The sequence below is a fragment of the Bos grunniens genome, chromosome 23, assembly GCF_055505025.1.
Source record: "Bos grunniens cultivar Pamir isolate PY7600 chromosome 23, Bosgru_T2T1.0, whole genome shotgun sequence".
In the NCBI taxonomy this organism is placed as follows: domain Eukaryota; kingdom Metazoa; phylum Chordata; class Mammalia; order Artiodactyla; family Bovidae; genus Bos; species Bos grunniens.
In genome coordinates, this window is record NC_141187.1 from 40,814,181 (window position 1) to 40,838,665 (window position 24,485).

A 24,485-nucleotide genomic window follows, 5' to 3' on the forward strand; every position below is an offset into this window, starting at 1 on the left:
GACAGATAGGACGAGGCAAATACCAATGAACACTGTGCCTCTTATTCAGGTTCCTTTAGAAATTTCACCCAACCTACTCATAAATATCTTTTCTTACAGACACTTTAGCTCTTCAGAGGAGAGCTGAAAACATCTAGAGACTGTTTTAGGTTTAAAACTGATCAACAAAAAAGAACAGGAGGGTAAGCTGAGGAGAAAGGGTTACCATGTAAAAGCATAAGATAGCTTGGGAAGGAAACCCAAGACTTAGTCATACATTTACCATGAAATACCAGAAAATCAGACTTAGAAAGAAAACACACAAAGAGAGAGATGATAAGGATGTGCTTGTGATCAGAAACTATGAAAAGGAAGGTGACTAATGAGAGATAGGAGGTGTTAAAAACATAAAACTGAACTGATGATTAAGTCATTCAGTATCACCCAGTCTTCAACCAAAAACGCTAAAAGAAACCAAATAGTGACGCAGGGCGCTCTGGTGAGAAGAGACTTTAATAATTAGAAAAGATGGCATAGAAACATTTTACCAAGGACAAACACAAGAGTGAGATGAAATTCGAAGAGCCATCTCATAAAGGTTAGGGCTCAAAAATGAAAGGAGGCTTGGGGGAAAAGCTGATAACAAAAGAACTTTCAAAGAAAGATGGAACCATAGCTTGAAACCACATTTAGAGTTGTACCTGGCACACACAGATGCTCAGTACATAAATAAGAACACACTGAATACACGAGTGAATGCAGGAGGATTAACAGATAACAGGAAAATAAATTCCTACTGTATTCACTTTTTTAAGACGGAAAACAGAAGGGGAGGAGCCAAGATGGCAGAGAAGTAGGACGGGGAGAACACTTTCTCCCCCACAAATTCATCAAAAGAGCATTTAAACACCAAGTAAATTCCACAAAACAACTTCTGAATGCCAGCAGAGGACATCAGGCACCCAGAAAAGCAACCCAAGTCTTCGAAAGGAGGTAGGAAAAAATATAAAAGACAAAAAAAAAGAGACAAAAGAGGGAGGGACGGAGTTCCACCCTGGGAAGGGAGTCTTAAAAAGAGAGAAGTTTCCAAACACCATGAAACCTTCTCACTGCCGAATCTGTGCCGAGCTTTGGAAGCACAGAGGGCAACATAACAGGGAGAAAAAATAAACAAACAATTAAAACCCACAGATTGCGAGCCCTACGGTAACTCCCCCAGCAGAGAAGCAGCGCAGACGCCTACACACACCATTAGCAAGCAGGGGCTGGGCAGGGAGGTGTGGCGCGGGCTGCATTGCTTAGAGTAAGGAGCTGGCCTGAATACCCTGAGCGCTATCTGAGCGAAATAATTTGGGCTAGCAAACCAGAATGTGGGATATCTACCACGCGAAAAGCCAGCCCTAACCTAAGACACCGCCAGGCCTGCGCACGGAACAAAGGACTGAACAGAGATAGCTAGCTGCAGACCTTCCCTCTCCGGTGACAGGCAGCCAGAACTGGAAGGGGGCAATCGCAGCCCCAGAGAGACATTATCTATAAAACTGTAAGCAGGCTTCTTTGCTAACTAAAACTTCTTGGGGGTCTGGACGGTCAACATCTGCCTGAGAAGGTGCGCAGGTTGTACACCTAGATAACCGAGCAGCGGGGAGGCGATAAGTCGCAGCAATCGCGCTCGCCAAACACCTCATCACCTGAGCTGCTCGGACCTGGGAAGGGCACAAAACGCAGGCCCAACCGAGTCTGCGCCTCTGAGGACTACCCGAGTGCCTGAACCTAAGCGGCTTGGACCCGGGAGGTGCAAGCAGCCCAGGGCCGGCCACAGATGGTTCCCAGTGGAGCAACCTAGAGCCCGAGCAGTGTGGGCAGGGAGGCTACACGCGCCGTGAGCGGGGGCAGACCCAGTGTGGCTGAGGCACTGCAAGCGCACACCAGTGTTATTTGTTTGCAGCATCCCTCCCTCCCTCCCCACAGCGAGACTGAACAAGTGAGCCTTAAAAAAAAAAAAAAAGTGTCCTCCACCGTCCCCTTTGTGTCAGGGCGGAAACCAGACACTGAAGAGACCAGCAAACAGAAGAAGCTATAACAGAGGGAACTGCCTTGTAAGCTACAGGCAATAGGTTAAACCCTGTGGTTACTACCGACTACATAGGAAGGGGCCTATAGATCTTGAGAAATGTAAGTTGGACCAAGGAACTAGCCAAAAATGAACTGAACCCACAATACTCACAACAAAACCAGAGAAAGTCCTAGATATATTTTTACTATTTTTACGATCATTCTTTCTTTCTTTTTTTTTTTTTAATCTTTAAAAAAAAATTTTAAGTCCTCTATTATTCCTTTAATTTTCACTTTTATAACCTATTACTTTGCAAAAAAAACAGACCCTATTTTTTTTTCTTCAGCAAACTTCATATATATATCTTTTATAATTTTTTGACCTTGTTTTTTTTTTTTGTTTCTTCTTCTTTTCTTTAACATTGTATTCTTGAAATTCCAAACTCTACTCTAGATTTTTAAATTTAGCTTTTTGGTATTTGATATCAATTTTGTACCTGTATTTTCTTTATAATTTTTGCGACTTTGTTTTTGTTTGTTTGTTTGTTTTTCTCTCTTTTTCTTCTTCTTTTTTTTAACATTGTATTTCTGAAATTCCAAACTCTACTCTAGATTTTTAACTTTTGCTTTTTGGTATTAGTTATCAATTTTGTACCTATATTTTCTTTATAATTTTTGCGACCTTGTTTGTTTGTTTTTGTTTGTTCGTTTTCTCTCTTTTCCTTCTTCTTTTCTTTAACATCGTATTTTTGAAATTCCAAACTCTACTCTAGATTTTTAATTTTTGCTTTTATGTATTTGTTACCAATTTTGTACCTTTAAGAACCCAATCTTCAGTACCCATTTTTCACTAGGGAGTGAGATTACTGGCTTGACTGCTCTCTCTCCCTTTGGACTCTCCTTTTTCTCCACCAGGTCGCCTGTGTCTCCTCCCTAACCCCTCTCTACTCTACCCAACTCTGTGAATTTCTGTGTGTTCCAGACGGTGGAGAACACTTAGGGAACTGATTACTGGCTGGATCTGTCTCCCTCCTTTTCATTCCCCCCTTTTATCCTTCTGGCCACCTCTGTCTCCTTCCTCCTTCTTCTCTTCTCTATATAACTCCGTGAACATCTCTGAGTAGTCCAGTTGTGGAGTGCACATAAGGAAGTGATTACTGGCTAGCCCACTCTCTCCTCTATTGATTCCACCTCATCTCATTTGGGTCACCTCTAGCTCCCTCCTCCCTCTTCTCTTCTCCATGTAACACTGTGAAGCTCTCTGGGTGATCCTCACCCAGAGAGAAACTTTTCATCTTTAACGTAGATGAAACTTTTCATCTTTAACGTAGATGTTTTATCAGTGGTGCTGTATAGAAGAAGTTTTGAAACTACTGTAAAAATAAGACCAATAACTGGAAGTAGGAGGCTTAAGTCCAAACCCTGACTCCAGGGAACTCCTGACACCAAGGAACATTAATTGACAGGAGCTCATCAAATGCCTCCATACCTACACTGAAACCAAGCACCACACAAGGGCCAACAAGTTCCAGGGCAAGACATACCAAGCGAATTCTCCAGCAACAAAGGAACACAGCCCTGAGCTTCAAGATACAGGCTGCCCAAAGTCACCCCAAAACCACAGACATCTCATAACTCATTACTGGACACTTCATTGCACTCCAGAGAGAAGAAATACAGCTCCACCCACCAGAACACTGACACAAGCTTCCCTAACCAGGAAACCTTGACAAGCCACCTGTACAAACCCACACACAGCGAGGAAACGCCACAATAGAGAACTCCACAAACTGCCAGAATACAGAAAGGACACACCAAAATCAGCAATTTAAACAAGATGAAGAGACAGAGGAACACCCAGCAGATAAAGGAACAGGATAAATGCCCACCAAACCAAACAAAAGAGGAAGAGATAGGGAATCTACCTGATAAAGAATTCCGAATAATGATAGTGAAATTGATCCAAAATCTTGAAATCAAAATGGAATCACAGATAAATAGCCTGGAGACAAGTATTGAGAAGATGCAAGAAAGGTTTAACAAGGACCTAGAAGAAATAAAAGAGAGTCAATATATAATGAATAATGCAATAAGTGAAATTAAAAACACTCTGGAGGCAATAAATAGTAGAATAACAGAGGGAGAAGATAGGATTAGTGAATTAGAAGATAGAATGGTAGAAATAAATGAATCAGAGAGGATAAAAGAAAAACGAATTAAAAGAAATGAGGACAATCTCAGAGACCTCCAGGACAATATTAAATGCTACAACATTCGAGTCACAGGGGTCCCAGAAGAAGAAGACAAAAAGAAAGACCATGAGAAAATACTTGAGGAGATAATTGTTGAAAACTTCCCTAAAATGGGGAAGGAATTAATCACCCAAGTCCAAGAAACCCAGAGAGTCCCAAACAGGATAAACCCAAGGAGAAACACCCCAAGACACATATTAATCAAATTAACAAAGATCAAACACAAAGAACAAATATTAAAAGCAGCAAGGGAAAAACAACAAATAACACACAAGGCAATTCCCATAAGGATAACAGCTGATCTTTCAATAGAAACTCTTCAAGCCAGGAGGGAATGGCAAGACATACTTAAAGTGATGAAAGAAAATAACCTACAGCCCAGATTATTGTACCCAGCAAGGATCTCATTCAAGTATGAAGGAGAAATCAAAAGCTTTTCAGATAAGCAAAAGCTGAGAGAATTCTGCACCACCAAACCAGCTCTCCAACAAATACTAAAGGATATATTCTCTAGACAGGAAACACAAAAATGGTGTATAAATTCAAACCCAAAACAATAAAGTAAATGGCAACGGGATCATACTTAGCAGTAATTACCTTAAACGTAAATGGGTTGAATGCCCCAACCAAAAGACAAAGACGGGCTGAATGGATACAAAAACAAGACCCCTACATATGTTGTCTACAAGAAACCCACCTCAAAACAGGGGACACATACAGACTGAAAGTGAAGGGCTGGAAAAAGATTTTCCATGCAAATAGGGACCAAAAGAAAGCAGGAGTAGCAATACTCATATCAGATAAAATAGACTTTAAAACAAAGGCTGTGAAAAGAGACAAAGATGGTCACTACATAATGATCAAAGGATCAATCCAAGAAGAAGATATAACAATTATAAATATATATGCACCCAACACGGGAGCACCACAATATGTAAGACAAATGCTAACAAGTATGAAAGGAGAAATTAACAATAACACAATAATAGTGGGAGACTTTAATACCCCACTCACACCTATGGATAGATCAACTAAACAGAAAATTAACAAGGAAACACAAACTTTAAATGATACAATAGACCAGTTAGACCTAATTGATATCTATAGGACATTTCATCCCAAAACAATGAATTTCACCTTTTTCTCAGGCACACATGGAACCTTCTCCAGGATAGATCACATCCTGGGCCATAAATCTAGCCTTGGTAAATTCAAAAAAATAGAAATCATTCCAAGCATCTTTTCTGACCACAATGCAGTAAGATTAGATCTCAATTACAGGAGAAAAACTATTAAAAATTCCAACATATGGAGGCTGAACAACACGCTGCTGAATAACCAACAAATCACAGAAGAAATCATAAAAGAAATCAAAATTCGCATAGAAACGAATGAAAATGAAAACACAACAACCCAAAACCTGTGGGACACTGTAAAAGCAGTCCTAAGGGGAAAGTTCATAGCAATACAGGCATACCTCAAGAAACAAGAAAAAAGTCAAATAAATAACCTAACTCTACACCTAAAGCAACTAGAAAAGGAAGAAATGAAGAACCCCAGGGTTAGTAGAAGGAAAGAAATCTTAAAAATTAGAGCAGAAATAAATGCAAAAGAAACAAAAGAGACCATAGCAAAAATCAACAAAGCCAAAAGCTGGTTCTTTGAAAGGATACATAAAATTGACAAACCATTAGCCAGACTCATCAAGAAACAAAGGGAGAAAAATCAAATCAATAAAATTAGAAATGAAAATGGAGAGATCACAACAGACAACACAGAAATACAAAGGATCATAAGAGACTACTATCAACAATTATATGCCAATAAAATGGACAACGTGGAAGAAATGGACAAATTCTTAGAAAAGTACAACTTTCCAAAACTGGACCAGGAAGAAATAGAAAATCTTAACAGACCCATCACAAGCATGGAAATTGAAACTGTAATCAAAAATCTTCCAGCAAACAAAAGCCCAGGTCCAGACGGCTTCACAGCTGAATTCTACCAAAAATTTAGAGAAGAACTAACACCTATCCTGCTCAAACTCTTCCAGAAAATTGCAGAGGAAGCTAAACTTCCAAACTCATTCTATGAGGCCACCATCACCCTAATACCAAACCCTGACAAAGATCCCACAAAAAAAGAAAACCACAGGCCAATATCATTGATGAACATGGACGCAAAAATCCTTAACAAAATTCTAGCAATCAGAATCCAACAACACATTAAAAAGATCATACACCATGACCAAGTGGGCTTTATCCCAGGGATGCAAGTATTCTTCAATATCTGCAAATCAATCAATGTAATACACCACATTAACAAATTGAAAAATAAAAACCATATGATTATCTCAATAGATGCAGAGAAAGCCTTTGACAAAATTCAACATCCATTTATGATAAAAACTCTCCAGAAAGCAGGAATAGAAGCAACATACCTCAACATAATAAAAGCTATATATGACAAACCCACAGCAAACATTATCCTCAATGGTGAAAAATTGAAAGCATTTCCTCTAAAGTCAGGAACAAGACAAGGGTGCCCACTTTCACCATTACTATTCAACATAGTTTTGGAAGTTTTGGCCATAGCAATCAGAGCAGAAAAAGAAATAAAAGGAATCCAAATTGGAAAAGAAGAAGTAAAACTCTTACTATTTGCAGATGACATGATCCTCTACATAGAAAACCCTAAAGACTCCACCAGAAAATTACTAGAACTAATCAATGACTATAGTAAAGTTGCAGGATATAAAATCAACACACAGAAATCCCTTGCATTCCTATACACTAATAATGAGAAAACAGAAAGAGAAATTAAGGAAACAATTCCATTCACCATTGCAACGAAAAGAATAAAGTACTTAGGAATAGATCTACCTAAAGAAACTAAAGACCTATATATAGAAAACTATAAAACACTGGTGAAAGAAATCAAAGAGGACACTAATAGATGGAGAAATATACCATGTTCATGGATTGGAAGAATCAATATAGTGAAAATGAGTATACTACCCAAAGCAATTTATAGATTCAATGCAATCCCTATCAACCTACCAACTGTATTCTTCACAGAGCTAGAACAAATAATTTCACAATTTGTATGGAAATACAAAAAACCTCGAATAGCCAAAGCTATCTTGAGAAAGAATGGAACTGGAGGAATCAACCTACCTGACTTCAGGCTCTACTACAAAGCCATAGTTATCAAGACAGTATGGTACTGGCACAAAGACAGAAATATAGATCAATGGAACAAAATAGAAAGCCCAGAGATAAATCCATGCACATATGGACACCTTATCTTTGACAAAGGAGGCAAGAATATACAATGGATTAAAGACAATCTCTTTAACAAGTGGTGCTGGGAAATCTGGTCAACCACTTGTAAAAGAATGAAACTAGAACACTTTCTAACACCATACACAAAAATAAACTCAAAATGGATTAAAGATCTAAACATAAGACCAGAAACTATAAAACTCCTAGAGGAGAACATAGGCAAAACACTCTCTGACATACATCACAGCAGGATCCTCTATGACCCACCTCCCAGAATATTGGAAATAAAAGCAAAAATAAACAAATGGGACATAATTAAACTTAAAAGCTTCTGCACAACAAAGGAAACTATTAGAAAGGTGAAAAGACAGCCTTCAGAATGGGAGAAAATAATAGCAAATGAAGCAACTGACAAACAACTAATCTCAAAAATATACAAGCAACTCCTACAGCTCAACTCCAGAAAAATAAATGACCCAACCAAAAAGTGGGCCAAAGAACTAAATAGACATTTCTCCAAAGAAGACATACAGATGGCTAACAGACACATGAAAAGATGCTCAACATCACTCATTATCAGAGAAATGCAAATCAAAACCTCTATGAGGTACCATTTCACACCAGTCAGAATGGCTGTGATCCAAAAGTCTACAAGCAATAAATGCTGGAGAGGGTGTGGAGAAAAGGGAACCCTCTTACACTGTTGGTGGGAATGCAAACTAGTACAGCCACTATGGAGAACAGTGTGGAGATTCCTTAAAAAACTGGAAATAGAACTGCCTTATGATCCAGCAATCCCACTGCTGGGCATACACACTGAGGAAACCAGAAGGGAAAGAGACACGTGTACCCCAATGTTCACTGCAGCACTGTTTATAATAGCCAGGACATGGAAGCAACCTAGATGTCCATCAGCAGATGAATGGATAAGAAAGCTGTGGTACATATACACAATGGAGTATTACTCAGCCATTAAAAAGAATACATTTGAATCAGTTCTAATGAGGTGGATGAAACTGGAGCCTATTATACAGAGTGAAGTAAGCCAGAAAGAAAAACAGCAATACAGTATACTAACGCATATATATGGAATTTAGAAAGATGGTAACAATAACCCTATGTACGAGACAGCAAAAGAGACACTGATGTATAGAACAGTCTTATGGACTCTGTTGGAGAGGGAGAGGGTGGGAAGTTTTGGGAGAATGGCATTGAAACATGTATAATATCATGTATGAAACGAGTTGCCAGTCCAGGTTCGATGCACAATACTGGATGCTTGGGGCTGGTGCACTGGGACGACCCAGAGGGATGGTATGGGGAGGGAGGAGGGTTCAGGATGGGGAACACATGTATACCTGTGGTGGATTCATTTCGATATTTGGCAAAACTAATACAAATTTGTAAAGTTTTAAAACAAAATTTAAAATAGTCTCAAAAAAAAACCCAAAAACTGTAGGTACCATATTTTTTCAAAAAAAAAAAAAGACGGAGAACAATGGCACTTAAACCATTTGTAAGCGTTTGTAACCACTCTTTGTTGTTGTTCAGTGGCTAAGTTAATTCATGTCCGACTCTTTGGCACCCCATGGACTGTGTATCCTGCCGGGCTCCTCCGTCCATGGGATTTCCCAGGCAAGAATGCTGGAGTGGGTTGCCATTTACTTCTCCAGGGGATCTACCTGACCCAGGGATGGAACCCATGTCTCCTGTATTGGCAGGCAGATTCTTTACCATTGAGTCAACAGGGAAACCCCCTGTAACCAGTCTATGATAATGCAAATATCAAGAATAGACACATTCACCTACCAAGAAATTGAAGCAACTAGCAATTACAGTAAGTAAAAAGGGTCACAAAAATTAGGGGAAAAAAAATGCTTAAGGACTAGAGATGGATAATCTTAACCCAGCTTTCAAAAAAAAACTAACTTGAAAAAGTAAGTTATGGAAACAAGAGACAAACAAAATTCTAGTTTAATCAGACATATGCTTTGAGAACCAGTAGAAAGTAAAGCAATAATCACTAACACATGCCAAACTTAGTGTTCCCTTTTCTTTGTTAATATTGGAAGACAGACACAGAAAAGAAAACCCAGAAACACAGAAGTAGCCAATGGAAAAATCACAGATGGATGGAAAGCGGATCCACAGAATAATCCATCAATGCCAAGTGACGTTTCTCTGCTTTGTGGAAAAAGTGACGACTAGGGACCATTCCTATTCAAAAGATTTCCCCCACAAAGACGCACGTGACAACAAAGACACAAAAGACAAGCTAATCATATATGTAACATAAGGTAAAAGAAAATTAAAATACTGGATGACAAGTTAAAACTAAAAAAAGAACTTGGTCAGTTAGTTCAGTTGTTCAGTCATGTCCGACTTTTTGAGACCCCAAGGAATGCAGCACAACAGGCCTCCCTGTCCATCACCAACTCCCAGAATTTGTTCAAACTCATGTCCATCGAGTCAGTGATGCCATCCAACCATCTCATCCTCTGTCGTCCCCTTCTCCTGCCTTCAATCTTCCCCAGCATCAGGGTCTTTTCCAATGAGTCAATTCTTTGCATTGGCAGTCAATAAAAATTGGACAAAACAGATGATAATTTTTCTTACTAAGATAAAGATGTCTCTAATCTGATTCTACATTTTTTTCAGAGTAAAAACAATCTCTCCAATTCTGTCTCAAGAGTCCAGCCAATGAGTTTTACTTTCCACCAGTTAATTTAATGTTAATAAATGTCTAATTAAACTACAGAGTTTTACAGTTTGGCAGTTCCTAACTTGCCCTATGACCTGGCAATTCCACTGCTAGCCATATACCCATAAGAATGGAAAGCAGGGGCTTGAACAGGTATTTGTGCTCCAATGTTCACGCAGCATGATTCACAACAGCCAAAAAGTAGAAACAACCCAAGTGTCCATCAACAGATGAAGAGATACACAAAAAGTGGTAGGTATACACAATGGGACATTATTCAAGCATAAAAAGACATGAAGTTCTGATACATGCTACAACGTGGATGGAGATAAGCCAGACACAAAAGGAAAATATTGTGTGATCCCACTTACACAAAGTATCTAGACTGGGCAAATTCACAGAACGGAAAGTAGATTAGAGGTTATCAGGGGCTGGGAGAAGTGGGGAAGGAAGTTACTGTTTAGATATTACAGGGTTTCTTCTGCCTGGGATGATCAAAGTTTTGCAAGTGGATGGTGGTGATGGCTGTACAACATTGTAAATATTCTTAATGCCATTGAATTACACACCTAAAATGGGTGAAATGGTAAATTTAATGATGTTTTTAACTCCAATAAAAAGTATAGGGACTTCTCTAGTAGTCCAGTGGTTTAGGCTCCATGCTTCCAAAGCAGGGGACATGGGTTTATCCCTGGTCCAGGATCTAAGAGCCCACATGCCACACAGCCAAAAAATAAAATAAAAAACTTTTTTTAATTACCCAATTCAAAAAATTTTATAGACGAGGAAGCTGAGACACACCTGTATGGTCCCAGGCAAGTCTCAATCCCTCCAATTTTCTTAATTCATTTAATCCTCATCTCAAACCCATGGTATGGGGACCATTATTATCGCCATTTTATAGATTAAAAAAAATGAGGTACAGAAATCAAGGTTACACAGTCTAGTAAGGGGTGGAGCCAGCATTCACACTATTTTTAGAATGCACTAAAAATTTATATTCATCCGTAAGAACCGACTTACAGAAAGCTTTAATGCCTGGTACTATTAGAATTTGTCTAATAAATCACAAAAAAAGACATTTTATCTAAAACAATGTTTGTAAACAATGAGGAATAAGGCCTGCTACTGACTGATGGGGAAGTGGGTAGGGGGAGAGGTGACGGTCATGGAGGAGGAGAGGTACATCGGGAACAAGGGAATCCTACAGACAGGCTGAGCCCTGATCACTGAATGGGACTGGTGAGACTGACGGGTCTCACCATTTAAGAAGTCTGAAAATGCAACCTACCTCCTTAGACTTTCTCTAGGTAAGAGCCCTCCAATCATGGCACTGGCTACCAGCCACATCCATCCACGAGGTGAATGCCTTTATTCCAGCAGTAATGTATTTATGTAGTGGAGGATATTGGGATAAAGTGAGACAATGTCAGAGCAGATGTTTGACACCATTAATCAGCATGTGATGCTGCAATGCTCAATCTAACCAGCCCACGTGGATGGATTAGGGAGGGCTGATATATAAACTATCCCATCATTAATTCCTCTGGTTAGCTCGGAATCCACACAGGACAGTATAGACAGTGTATCATTCTATATCTTTATCCATTAAACCTAAAGTTCATCTGATTCTGCTGGTTCTGACAGCATGTTCCACAATATCCTATTTGCATCTTCCTATAAGTTGTTTTGAGACTGCAAAGTTTTTATATCAATTCAGTTCAGTCGCTAAGTCGTGACCGACTCTTTGCGACCCCATGAATCGCAGCTCACCAGGCCTCCCTGTCCATCACCAACTCCTGGAGTTCACTCAAACTCATGTCCATCTAGTCGGTGATGCCATCCACCCATCTCATCCTCCGTCGTCCCCTTCTCCTCCTGCCCCCAATCCCTCCCAGCATCAGGGTCTTTTCCAATGAGTCAACTCTTTGCATGAGGTGGCCAAAGTAATGGAGTTTCAGCTTTAGCATCAGTCCTTCCAATGAACACCCAGGACTGATCTCCTTTAGAATGGACTGGTTGGATCTCCTTGCAGTCCAAGGGACTCTCAAGAGTCTTCTCCAACACCACAGTTCAAAAGCATCAATTCTTCGGCGCTAAGCTTTCTTTATAGTCCAACTCTCACATCCATACATGACCACAGGAAAAACCATAGCCTTGACTAGACAAACCTTTGTTGGCAAAGTAATGTCTCTGCTTTTCAATATGCTATCTAGGTTGGTCATAACTTTCCTTCCAAGGAGTAAGCATCTTTTAATTTCATGGCTGCAATCACCATCTGCAGTGATTTTGGAGCCCAAAAAAATAGTCTGACGCTGTTTCCATTGTTTCCCCATCTATTTTCCATGAAGTGATGGGACCAGATGCCATGATCTTCGTTTTCTGAATGTTGAGCTTTAAGACAACTTTTTCACTCTCCTCTTTCACTTGCATCAAGAGGCTTTTTAGTTCCTCTTCACTTTCTGCCATGAGGGTGGTGTCATCTGCATATCTGAGGTTATTGATATTTCTCCCGGCAATCTTGATTCCAGCTTGTGCTTCTTCCAGCCCAGCGTTTCTCATGATGTACTCTGCATATAGGTTAAATAATCAGGGTGACAATATACAGCCTTGACGTACTCCTTTCCTGATTTGGAACCAGTCTGTCATTCCATGTCCAATTCTAACTGTTGCTTCCTGACCTGCATATAGGTTTCTCAAGAGGCAGGTCAGGTGGTCTGGTATTCCCACCTCTTTCAGAATTTTATAACAATTAGATTAGCAAATATCCTATAAAACATCCCTTGTAATTGCCTCTGGGAATAAGGACAGCATTTTGCTTTAGCATGTAAATTTTTATGATGGAATAGTCTCACTTGAACTGAAAACACTCCCCACTCTGTTGCTTCATAAATTATGTTCTTTACTGGCTCAATGGTAAAGAATCAACCTGTCAATGCAGAAGATGCAGGTTCGATCCCTGGGTTAGGAAGATCCCCTGGAGGAGAAAGTGGGGCAACCCCCTCCAGTATTCTTGCCTGGGAAATCCCATGGACAGAGGAGCCTGGTGGGCTATAGAGTCCACAGGGTCACAAAGAGTCAGACACGACTGAACATGAGCATACAAAAGAGGGCAAAAGTGCAACGCAAAGCAATGCAGCCCAAGAATTGTTTAATAATTAAATTCCACCTTAATATACCAGTCTTACACATTTCATTAAATGACGTACCCATGAAAGATGAATCTGCTTTTGGCTTGCTGAGAAAAATAAGCCTATGAGATTGAACCAAACATTGGTCAAAGGCAGTGAATGCCATCCTGTGATTCTCCTGCAAATGTTCCTATCCTTACCCCCTTTATGCTCTTTCTGTTTTCATGTAACAATTTTCCGTCAGGGTAATTGCAAAAATTAAATGAGATAAATTGTGTTCACCAAATTTACTGGCACATTAAAAAAAAATAGTTCACTTCTTTCCTTACTGTCTTACCTCTGGACTTTATTAATCCAGATTCAAAAGCTAGCAATCAGGAAAACTGGATGTTCATGTTAGAGTTTATTTTACATAACTGATGAGATTACACAGGTCCTGTGAGTCCCAGGGAAAACAATCTTCTCCTACTTCTCAGATATGGAAAAACACACCACTCCCCCCCCCAAAAAATGATTCCTACAGATAAAAAGGTAATACAAATAGAAAAGCTATATAAATTACCCCAAGTCTAAGATCAGAAAGAAAATTAGTCCAATACATTGTAAATAGCAGGGCTCCTCAGGCAGTACTGGTGGTAAAGAACCTGCCTGCCAGTGCAGGGGACAATAAGAAACATGGGCTCAATCCCTGGGTTAAGAAGATCCCCTGGAGGAGGGCAAGGCAACCCACTCCAGTATCCTTGCCTGGAGAATCCCCATAGACAGAGGAGCCTGGCGGCTCTAGTCCATAGGGCCGCAAAAGAGTCGGACCCGACTGAACTGACTTAGCACGCAATTGCAAATAGCATTAGAATGATATACTCAGTCACTGGCTATGATTACAAGTATAATCAGAAGGACAGTGGATATCACAATGAGCAGTGAAAATGTTTGGGTGGATTAGGGAAAGTGGTGGTAAAACTCATTTTGAGGGTCACTTTCTATTCATCATGGGCTTCCCTTGTGGCTCAGTTGGTAAAGAATCCGCCTGCAATGCAGGAGACCTGGGTTTGATCCCTGGGTTGGGAAGATCCCCTGGAGAAGGGAAAGGCTACTCACTCTAGTATTCTGGCCTGGAGAATTCCAGGGACTGTATCGACCATGGGGTTGCAAAGAGTCGGACACGACTGAGTGACTTTCACTTCACTTCTATTTGTCATACTATTATTGCGAAAGTATTTAACTTTTGCAGAATTTCTCTCACATAAGCCCAATTAAAACTATACAACAAGCAACATAAGCAAAGTTCCATTTCCTGCTAGTCTGCATTTTTTTCTGGCTGTGGTTGAGAAAGTTAAAATTTTATGTTGCAATTACAGTTTGCCTTTTTCTGAGTACCCTGTGGCTTTGCTGACAGCTCACAGCTGCCTTAATCTTACACACAGGTTAGTGTAAAGAGGACACACGTAAAACCACATCCACCATCAGGATGAAAAGAAGAGCATGTACATACCTCGTTCAAATTTTAACCGCTGATAAAGCTGAAACTGATCCACAGGTACCAAACAGGCAATCTGAAACCAGAGATATTCAAAAGATGAGATGTCACTTCTTTCCTTACTTTCATCAGGGAGCCCCAAGTTACCCGTCTTTTTACAATCCCTTTTTCTTATCTGGTTTACTGTATCTTCTCTATACCAGCTATCTGCAAATTTCATTTTCCTTATACTGTTCATGCAGTTAAACAGAAGCAGCAGTTCCCAAGTCATCCCCAATCCTCAGCCATGGTTAGGATTCCCTGCTCAAGGCATCAGTGACAGAACTCAGTGATCATCTTCCGTTCTTTTATCAGAATCGAGACTAGTGGGAATTGGCAACCCACTCCAGTAGTCTTGCCTGAGAAATCCCCAGGGACCAAGGAGCCTGGTGGGCTACAGTCCATGGGGTGGCAAAAGAGTCAGACACAACTTAGGGGCTAAACAACAACAAACAAGACTAGACAACCAAACGTTTGGACTTTGCAAATTATCTGTGCACATATAGAAACAATGCTCCTTTTCTGTCTTCACTTAATACATTTTTAAAAGATTTTCATCTTAACCTACTGAGCACCATTCTTTAAATAAAGCCTGATGATTCAAATGCAGGAAGTAGCTGGGGTTTCTATGAAAAAAGAAAAAAAGATTATAATTCTAGCTTTAAAACTTTAAGATCAGGCAGATACTGCCTCAGGAATAACATAACTTCATTCATCAGCTAGGGAATAGTACTTTCTAAGCAATAGAAACACCATTTCTTTTGACGAACATCACTTCACGGGCCTCTGGTGATCATTCATTGTCATCCATGCCCTGGCAGAGAAGACATGCCTAAAGATATTTCTTGTGGCTAAGCGCCTATTTCCATTTCAGATGGCACTAATAAATAACAGTGATTCATATCTAACTAAATGACATTTCAGATTAATCATTTTAAATTGCATTTCAAAGGCAGATGCAGGAAAAGCAAACTGCTCTTAAACTGGCATTCTAAAAATAATAATTCCACTGACGTCAACATATAAATATATTGACATTGCTTAAAAGACTTACAACTGAGAAAAATCAAAGGACTTTAGGTTTTCAGACATTCATCAAGTTGATAAAGCACATAGCCTTAGCCTTGGAAATTGCAACTGTAAAACATGACATACTTTTGCTATAAAATCTATCTAGATAAAAGCTCTTGCAACTAATGGCAGTCTGCTTTGAGAAAACCTGAGTTTAAAAATAAGGTATATTCAGGAGGGGGAGCACATGTATACCTGTGATGGATTCATTTTGATGTTTGGCAAAACTAATACAATTACGTAAAGTTTAAAAATAAAATAAAATTAAAAAAAAATAAAAAAATAAAATAAAAATAAGGTATCTAACATGGTATTTAACAACCATGATACATTTTAAAAGATAATGAAAATCTAATTCTCCTCCTTACAAAAAAAATCGATTTGTTTATTCTGTAAATGAATCAAGCTAAGTTAGCTAAAATGTATGAAGAACAACAAAATAGGCAAGTTCAGCCTTCTACTACTAAGTCACTTCAGTCGTGTCTGACTCTGTGCGACCCCATAAGATGGCAGCCCACCAGGCTCCCCTGTCCCTGGGATTCTCCAGGCAAGAACACTGGAGTGGGTTGCCATTTCCTTCTCCAATGCATGAAAGTGAAAAGTGAAAGTGAAGTCATTCAGTCTTGTCCAACTCCTAGCGACCCCATGGACTGCAGCCTACCAGGCTCCTCCATCCATGGGATTTTCCAGGCAAGAGTACTGGAGTGGGGTGCCATTGCCTTCTCCGTCAGCCTTCTATGTACCAACTAAAATCGGGTAAAACATAAACTTAATTATAACATTTTTTTCCAATGGGGAGGGGGAAAACGTTGCATTTTCAATCTGGCACCTTAAATAAAAGCTCATTAGCTTGATTATGTAGAAGGCAATGGCACCCCACTCCAGTACTCTTGCCTGGAAAATCCCATGGATGGAGGAGCCTGGTGGGCTACAGTCCATGGGGTCGCTAAGAGTCGGACACAACTGAGCAACTTCACTTTCACTTCTGACTTTCATGCACTGGAGAAGGAAATGGCAACCCACTCCAGCGTTCTTGGCTGGAGAATCCCAGGGACGGGGGAGCCTGTTGGGCTGCCGTCTACGGGGTCGCACAGAGTCGGACACGACTGAAGCGACTTAGCAGCAGCAGCAGCTTGATTATGGTTAATTTTATGTGATATTGGTTTTACCCTAATTTTTTTTAAAATTCAGTTAGGCTTTTATCATACTGAAAGTCAGTATTGTCTCATCTGTTATAATACTATCTGGACCTCTTTCCTGAAAGACAAAGGCGTCTCAAATAAAATGCAGAGTTGGAAACAGAACGTACAGGCTTGTGAAGAGAGACATTAAGAAATCAGTAAAATTCTTGACTTAGTCACTGATTCACTGCAGGTGGAGGACAAATAATCTAATTGTACATTAATTTGAGGGCCAAGGGTACTTGGGGAATAACGTCATCTGGACCCAAGAGACCTCAGTGATATTTTAGAAACCTATTTTTAACAACCCCCCACCAAAACCCACTTAAGGTCTTTGATTCTATATGACAGTCTTGTACTCCGCCTGTGAAAGTGAAAGTTGCTCAATCGTGTCTGACTCTTTGCGACCCCATGGATTATACAGTCCTTGGAATTCTCCAGGCCAGAATACTGGAGTGGGTAGGCTTCCCTTCTCCAAGGGATCTTCCCAGTCCAGGGATTAAACTCAGGTATCCCACACTGCAGGCAATTCTTTACCAATCGAGCCACCAGGGAAGCCCCACTACCGCCTAAAACAGATTCTGAACTGATGAAGACCTTCAAACCCCTGAAGTCAACCCCTAAAAATTCTGATCAATAACAAGCAATTTATACAACAGCTAAGTCCAACAGAGTTGATGGAAGACAAAGCAAACAAGAGATGAGATAATGTTTCAGACAGAGATGAAATTCTAATGAGAAAAATGACAGAAATTAATTCAGTAAAAAAAGTCAACAATGGTAGCGATGAAAGTTTAATTTTATATTAGAAAGATAAATTTCATCTGAGCACACATTACTGCCAACAGGGAAGTCAGAGGTCTCTAGCTTTTTTTGTCCCTTCCTCTACTTTGTAGCTCCTATTTTATTGTTTTCTAGATCAAAATTTTGTATGGAATTAGGCCTTAACACAGTAAATCAATTTTTCTGTTGAAATCTGTGATCACAAAGAGTTAGTTCCATCATTTCTCACTCTGTTTGATCCTTTTGGAATCAAGTTAACACAAAACACACCACTCTCTTCTCCAGAGCCTCCCTCCTGGACTTACATCTTCTCTATATACTCATTTAGAGTCTATTATGGGTAAAGTGTTGGCTGGAAGCTTGGGATACAAAAGAAGGAGATACAGAAGCTGCCTTCAAGGAACTTAAATTACTCAGGAGGTAATAATGTACACATAAGTTAAAAAAAAGATCTATTCCTTGATCTTATCGTCTGTTAGATTTCACAGATTAGAGCTAATTTTCTGAAATGTTTTTATATACTTTGACATTTTCTGGTTTTCTTTTTAAATTAATTTTTATCAGAGTATACTTGCTTTACAATGTTGTGTTAGTTTCTGCTGTACAGCAAAGTGAGTCAGCTGTACATTTACATATACCACCACCCGCCCCCCCCCCGCCTTTTTGGATCTCCATCTCATTTAGAGCAACACAGAGCACTGAGCAGAGTTCACTGTGCTACCCAGCAGGTTCTCATTAGTTATCTATTTTATGCATAATATCAACAGAGTATATATGTCACTCTCCCAATTCATCTCACCTCCTCTTCCCCCATGGTACCCATACGTTTGTTCTCTACATCTGTCTCTATTTCTGCCTTGCAAATAAGACCACCTATCTCATTTTTCTAGACTCCACATACATGCATTAATATACAGTATTTGCTTTTCTCTTTCCGACTTACTTAACTTTGTATGTATAAACTTTAGTTAAAAAAAAAAAAAAGATGATTCAGAGTATTAAATTTCTGGTTCCACTGCAATCTGAAGCAAAGTCACTACTGCTCAAGGTCTTTTACAATTATAAAATTGAAATAAATGTTTAGGATGATTACTGAAGGTTCAATCAGGCTAAAGGTTAAGGAACTACTGCTTAAAAAAAGAAATAAATCACAAGGACACTAAAATTGATTGCAAAACAGAAATCCTAGAGAATAATGGAAAAGATTATAATGAGGTATGTTATGTATTCAATTATCCTCTTCCTGTGAACAAAGCAATTCCAAATCATTCAAAGACATATCAGGACATTCCTTTTTAACCTTTTTATTTCAAAATAACTTTAGACTTACAAAAAGTTGCAAAAACTTGTATAGGGTTCCTAAATGTCATTCCCCTCAATTTCTCCTAACAGGAACACCTTAGTTACATAACCACAGTTAATTATTAAAATAATGAAATTTACATTGATATAAAATAATCTGAGGGCCATATTCAAACTTTACAAATTGTCCCAGTAATCTCTTTTTTCTCAGTCCAAGATCCAATTCAGGATACCACCTATCATTTAGTTGCCATGCCTCCTTAACCTTCTCCAATCTATGGTGGTTTCTCCATATGTTTTTGGCTTTCATGACCTTGACATGTTTGAAGGGTTCAGGCCACTTATTGTGTACAATATTCTCCAGCATGGATTTGTCTGATTCTTTCTCATGATTACGCTGAGGTTGTGCATTTTTAGCAAGAATATCACAGAAGTGATGTCGGGCCATCAGGAGATACATGAGGACAACCTGTCTCATTACTGTCAATATTAACTTTTTAATTTGGTTAAGGTGGCTCAGTGGAGAAGGCAATGGCACCCCACTCCAGTACTCTTGCCTGGAAAATCCCATGGATGGAGGAGCCTGGTAGGCTGCAGTCCGTGGGGTCGATAAGTCGGACAAGACTGAGCGACTTCACTTTCACTTTTCACTTTCATGCATTGGAGAAGGAAATGGCAACCCACTCCAGTATTCTTGCCTGGAGAATCCCCGGGATGGGGGAGCCTGGTGGGCTGCTGTCTATGGGCTCGCACAGAGTCGGACACAACTGAAGCGACTTAGCAGCAGCAGCAGCAAGGTGGCTTAGACTGCAAAGAAACTGCCTGTAATGCAGGAGACCCAGGTTCGATCCCTGGGTCAGGATACCCTGGAGTAGGAAATGGTAACCCACTCCAGCATTCTTGCCTGAAGAATTCCATGGACAAAGGAGCCTGGCGGGCTACAGTCCATAGTGTCACAGAGAATTGAACATGACTGAGCATAGCACAGCAAGGTGATTTGTCGGATTTCTGTATTTTTTGTAACCACCAAGTATTTTGTAGGGAGATATTTTGAGTCTACAAATATCCCATTTCTCATTATAGGTTTTCCTACTAATTTTTGTATTTATCAATAATTCTTGCCTAGGGACTTCCCTTGTGGTCCAGGGGTTTAGACTTGGCTTCCAATGTGGCGGGTGCAGCTTCAATCCCTGGTCAGGAAGCTAAGATTCCACACGCCTCACAGCCAAAAACCCAGAACATAAAACAGAAGCAATATTGTAACAAATTCTGTAAGACTTTAAAATAAATAATTCTTGCCTATAATTATTATTGTGGCGTTTAATAATGATTTTTGATTTTTATCATTCATTCTGTATTTATAAATTATAATTCTATTATAAGGAAAGGTTGTCCCTTATCCCTCATGTATTTGTTTGTTCATTTATTTATTTAGATCAGTATGAACTAATGGTACTTATTTTATTCAATGAGTTCTAATCTACTAACTGGACTCATATTCATGCAACAGAAACAAAAATTTCTAAGTATCCTCTCAAATACTGAGAGAACATTCCCCTCAAACCAACTACTAAAAAAATTCTGCACTTGACTGAAAGTGATTTTTAATTATTTCTCCTTTGGAATTTGTACTAATAAATGACAAGCCACTCCAGTATTCTTGCCTGGAAAATCCCATGGATGGAGGAGCCTGATTGGCTACTGTCCATGGGGTCGCAAAGAGTTGGACACGACTGAGCGACTTCACTCACTCACTTTCACCTGTTAAACAAAAATTTATCTCTCCTCCTATCCAAGAATGAAAGACCACGTTTTCTCCTCATCACTATAGAAATTCCTTCCAAAAAGAAAAAAAATTTTAATTCAAAGAAAAGGCAAATTCAGTTTCATTTTAATAGAACAAAAACAATAATACCAGAATATTAACAGCAAAAACCTACTGATTACCTGTAGCCCTGAATCACTGTCTTTGTTGTTGTTGTTAAAAATAAGCCTGGGGATACTTATTAAATCCTCAGTTCCTACTCTGCTGAAAGTCTTCACTTTTCCAATCCCCTCCACCTACAGCAGAGCATAAGCAGGGAATTCAGAATATATGTATATGTGGGGTGCTCTAACTATTATACATACAAGTTAACTGGATAGATCTAACACCCACAAATGGCAGAAATAAAAGACATAGCCTTGTGTACCATTACGAACTATGCCCATCCCATAATATTTGAGCAAGCATCACCACCTACATTGACACAAACCTTACAAAGACTAAAGAAAAAGAGAGGGCAGACAGGATTGCTAGCCAGAGAAGTGTTTCTGCTAAGAGTGCAATGTGTTCTCATTATAATGATACCTACAATATGTACTGTCTTTTAGTTGGAAAAGTGAAATGGTTCAAACACAAAAGCTGGGGACTGGCTTTCACATATGTACTACCATCAAGGTCTGGAAAGGCAAGACAGAAGGGGGGGAAAAAAAAGGCCAGACCTTACTTAGATTTGACCCTTTAAAGCACACTTCTGGTACTGTTGCTTTTATTTTTTTATTTATTTTTTTAAATTTTATTTTATTTTTAAACTTTACATAATTGTATTAGTTTTGCCAAATATCAAAATGAATCCATCACAGGTATACATGTGTTCCCCCTCCCTCCTCCCTCCCCATACCATCCCTCTGGGTCGTCCCAGTGCACTAGCCCCAAGCATCCAGGATCGTGCATCGAACCTGGATTGGCATCTCGTTTCATACATGATAGTATACATGTTTCAATGCCATTCTCCCAAATCTTCCCACCCTCTCCCTCTCCCACAGAGTCCATAAGACTGTTCTATACATCAGTGTCTCTTTTGCTGTCTCGTACACAGGGTTATTGTTATCATCTTTCTAAATTCCATATATATGCGTTAGTATACTATATTGGTGTTTTTCCTTCTGGCTTACTTTACTCTGTATAATAGGCTCCAGTTTCATCCACCTCATTAGAACTGATTCAAATGAATTCTTTTTAATGGCTGAGTAATACTCCATTGTGTATATGTACCAAAGCTTTCTTATCCATTCATCTGCTGATGGACATCTAGGTTGCTTCCATGTCCTGGCTATTATAAACAGTGCTGCGATGAACATTGGGGTACACGTATCTCTTTCCCCTCTGGTTTCCTCAGTGTGTATGCCCAGCAGTGGGATTGCTGGATCATAAGGCAGTTCTATTTCCAGTTTTTTAAGGAATCTCCACACTGTTCTCCATAGTGGCTGTATTAGGTTGCATTCCCACCAACAGTGTAAGAGGGTTCCCTTTTCTCCACACCCTCTCCAGCATTTATTATTTGTAGACTTTTGGATCACAGCCATTCTGACTAGTGTGAAATGGTACCTCATAGTGGTCTTGATTTGCATTTCTCTGATAATGAGTGATGTTGAGCATCTTTTCATGTGTTTGTTAGCCATCTGTATGTCTTCTTTGGAGAAATGTCTATTTAGTTCTTTGGCCCATTTTTTGATTGGATCATTTATTTTTCTGGAGTTGAGCTGTAGGAGTTGCTTGTATATTTTTGAGATTAGTTGTTTGTCAGTTGTTTCATTTGCGATTATTTTCTCCCATTCTGAAGGCTGTCTTTTCACCTTGCTGATAGTTTCCTTCGATGTGCAGAAGCTTTTAAGGTTAATTAGGTCCCATTTGTTAATTTTTGCTTTTATTTCCAATATTCTGGGAGGTGGGTCATAGAGGATCCTGCTGTGATGTATGTCAGAGAGTGTTTTGCCAATGTTCTCCTCTAGGAGTTTTATATGTTGCTTTTAAAAATTAAAGGAACAGGCTGAACACAGAATACAAAAGATCAGTATATCTAGAGACGGAACTGACCATGGAATTGATCATGACAGCATGTTAAGGTTTTGGCAATTTTTGAAGAGCTATGCTCAGAGGGTAAAGAATCTGCCCACAATGTGGGAGACCTGGGTTCGATCCCAGGGTTGGGAAGCTTCCCTGGAGAAAGGAATGGCAAACCACTCCAGTATTCTTGCCTGGAGAATTCCAGGGACAGGGGAGCCTTATGAGCTACAATCCATGGGGTTGCCAAGAGTTGGACACGACTGAGCAACTAACACACACATACACGTGACTTGCAAAAAAATACAAGAGAAATAGTACTGGCCTTGTGATAAATGCCCTATCACACTAACACAGAAACTGAGAATGTTTCCTATCACAACCCAGAAAATAAGAACCGGTACATTTGCCCATTCATCTGACTGTAGTAAACTAAGCTCATTGCTGTTGCTGTTTCGTCACTAAGTCATGTTCAATTCCTTTGCGACCCCATCGACTGTGTCACACCAGGCTCCTCTGTCCATGGGATTTTCCAGGCAAGAATACCGGAGTGGGTGGCCATTTCTTTCTCCAGGGGATCTTCCGACTCGGGGATCAAATCTGCATCTCCTGCATTGGCAGGTGGGTTCTTTACACTGAACCACCAGGGAAACCAAGCTCAAACCAGCTATCAAATCATAGCTGAGAAAACAAGAGGGCATCATTGTCTTAGAGCCAGAAGGCAGGGCTCACTGGGGAACTGAAAGGTGGAGGAGACCTGGCATTCCAGGACCAGGAATCTCTCAGAAAAGGGCTGCTTTTGGTCTTCTTTTTTCACCTGTTCTACAGATACCTTGGGCTTCCCTGGTGGCTCAGTGGTAAAGAATCCATCTGCCAGTGCAGGAGACACAGGTCCAATGCCTAGGTCAGTATCCTTGCCTGGGAAATTCCATGGACAGGGGAGCCTGGTGGGCCACAGCCCATGGTGTTGCAAGGAGTCGGACACAAGTTAGAGACTAAACAACAACAAGGCCTCAGGACATCTTCCCATGTCATGCCCTGCCTCCTGCCCTCAGCCCACTGATGGGTAAAAGGGATGTTCCCACGTGCACAACCATCCATGTGATACATTCCCTCCACCACTGCTGAGTCTTCTTTTATTTGCCTTCAGTTAAAGAAGAAGCTTAGAAACCTCACTCTCCACTCACATGCAGTTTTAACACAAAGCCTTAAATATGTTCTAAAACAAAAGTCAGCTTGGAATCTCAAAAGTGTCTACTGACTCCAGCATGGCAGATTTCTTTATCCCGTGCTGCCCCAAAGTTTTACTCTTTTTCAGCCGACACATATTACAGCCAAAGACTGTTACAGACACATTCAGTCCCTTCCCATTCAGACCCTAAAACCGCAGGAGCAGCAATATGG

General features: G+C 39.9%; 1 protein-coding gene across 5 annotated transcripts in view; it reads right to left on the reverse strand.

Moving 5' to 3' along the window:
• The window catches only part of RNF144B (ring finger protein 144B), a 158,338-nt gene that overhangs the window by 19,557 nt on the left and 114,296 nt on the right, over nucleotides 1–24,485 (reverse strand). For all 5 annotated transcript variants that reach the window (XM_086370115.1, XM_086370117.1, XM_086370118.1 and 2 more), the window contains one exon: nucleotides 14,895–14,955. In XM_086370115.1, coding sequence (XP_086226241.1) covers nucleotides 14,895–14,955 — 61 coding nt within the window. The remainder of the gene's footprint in view (nucleotides 1–14,894; nucleotides 14,956–24,485) is intronic.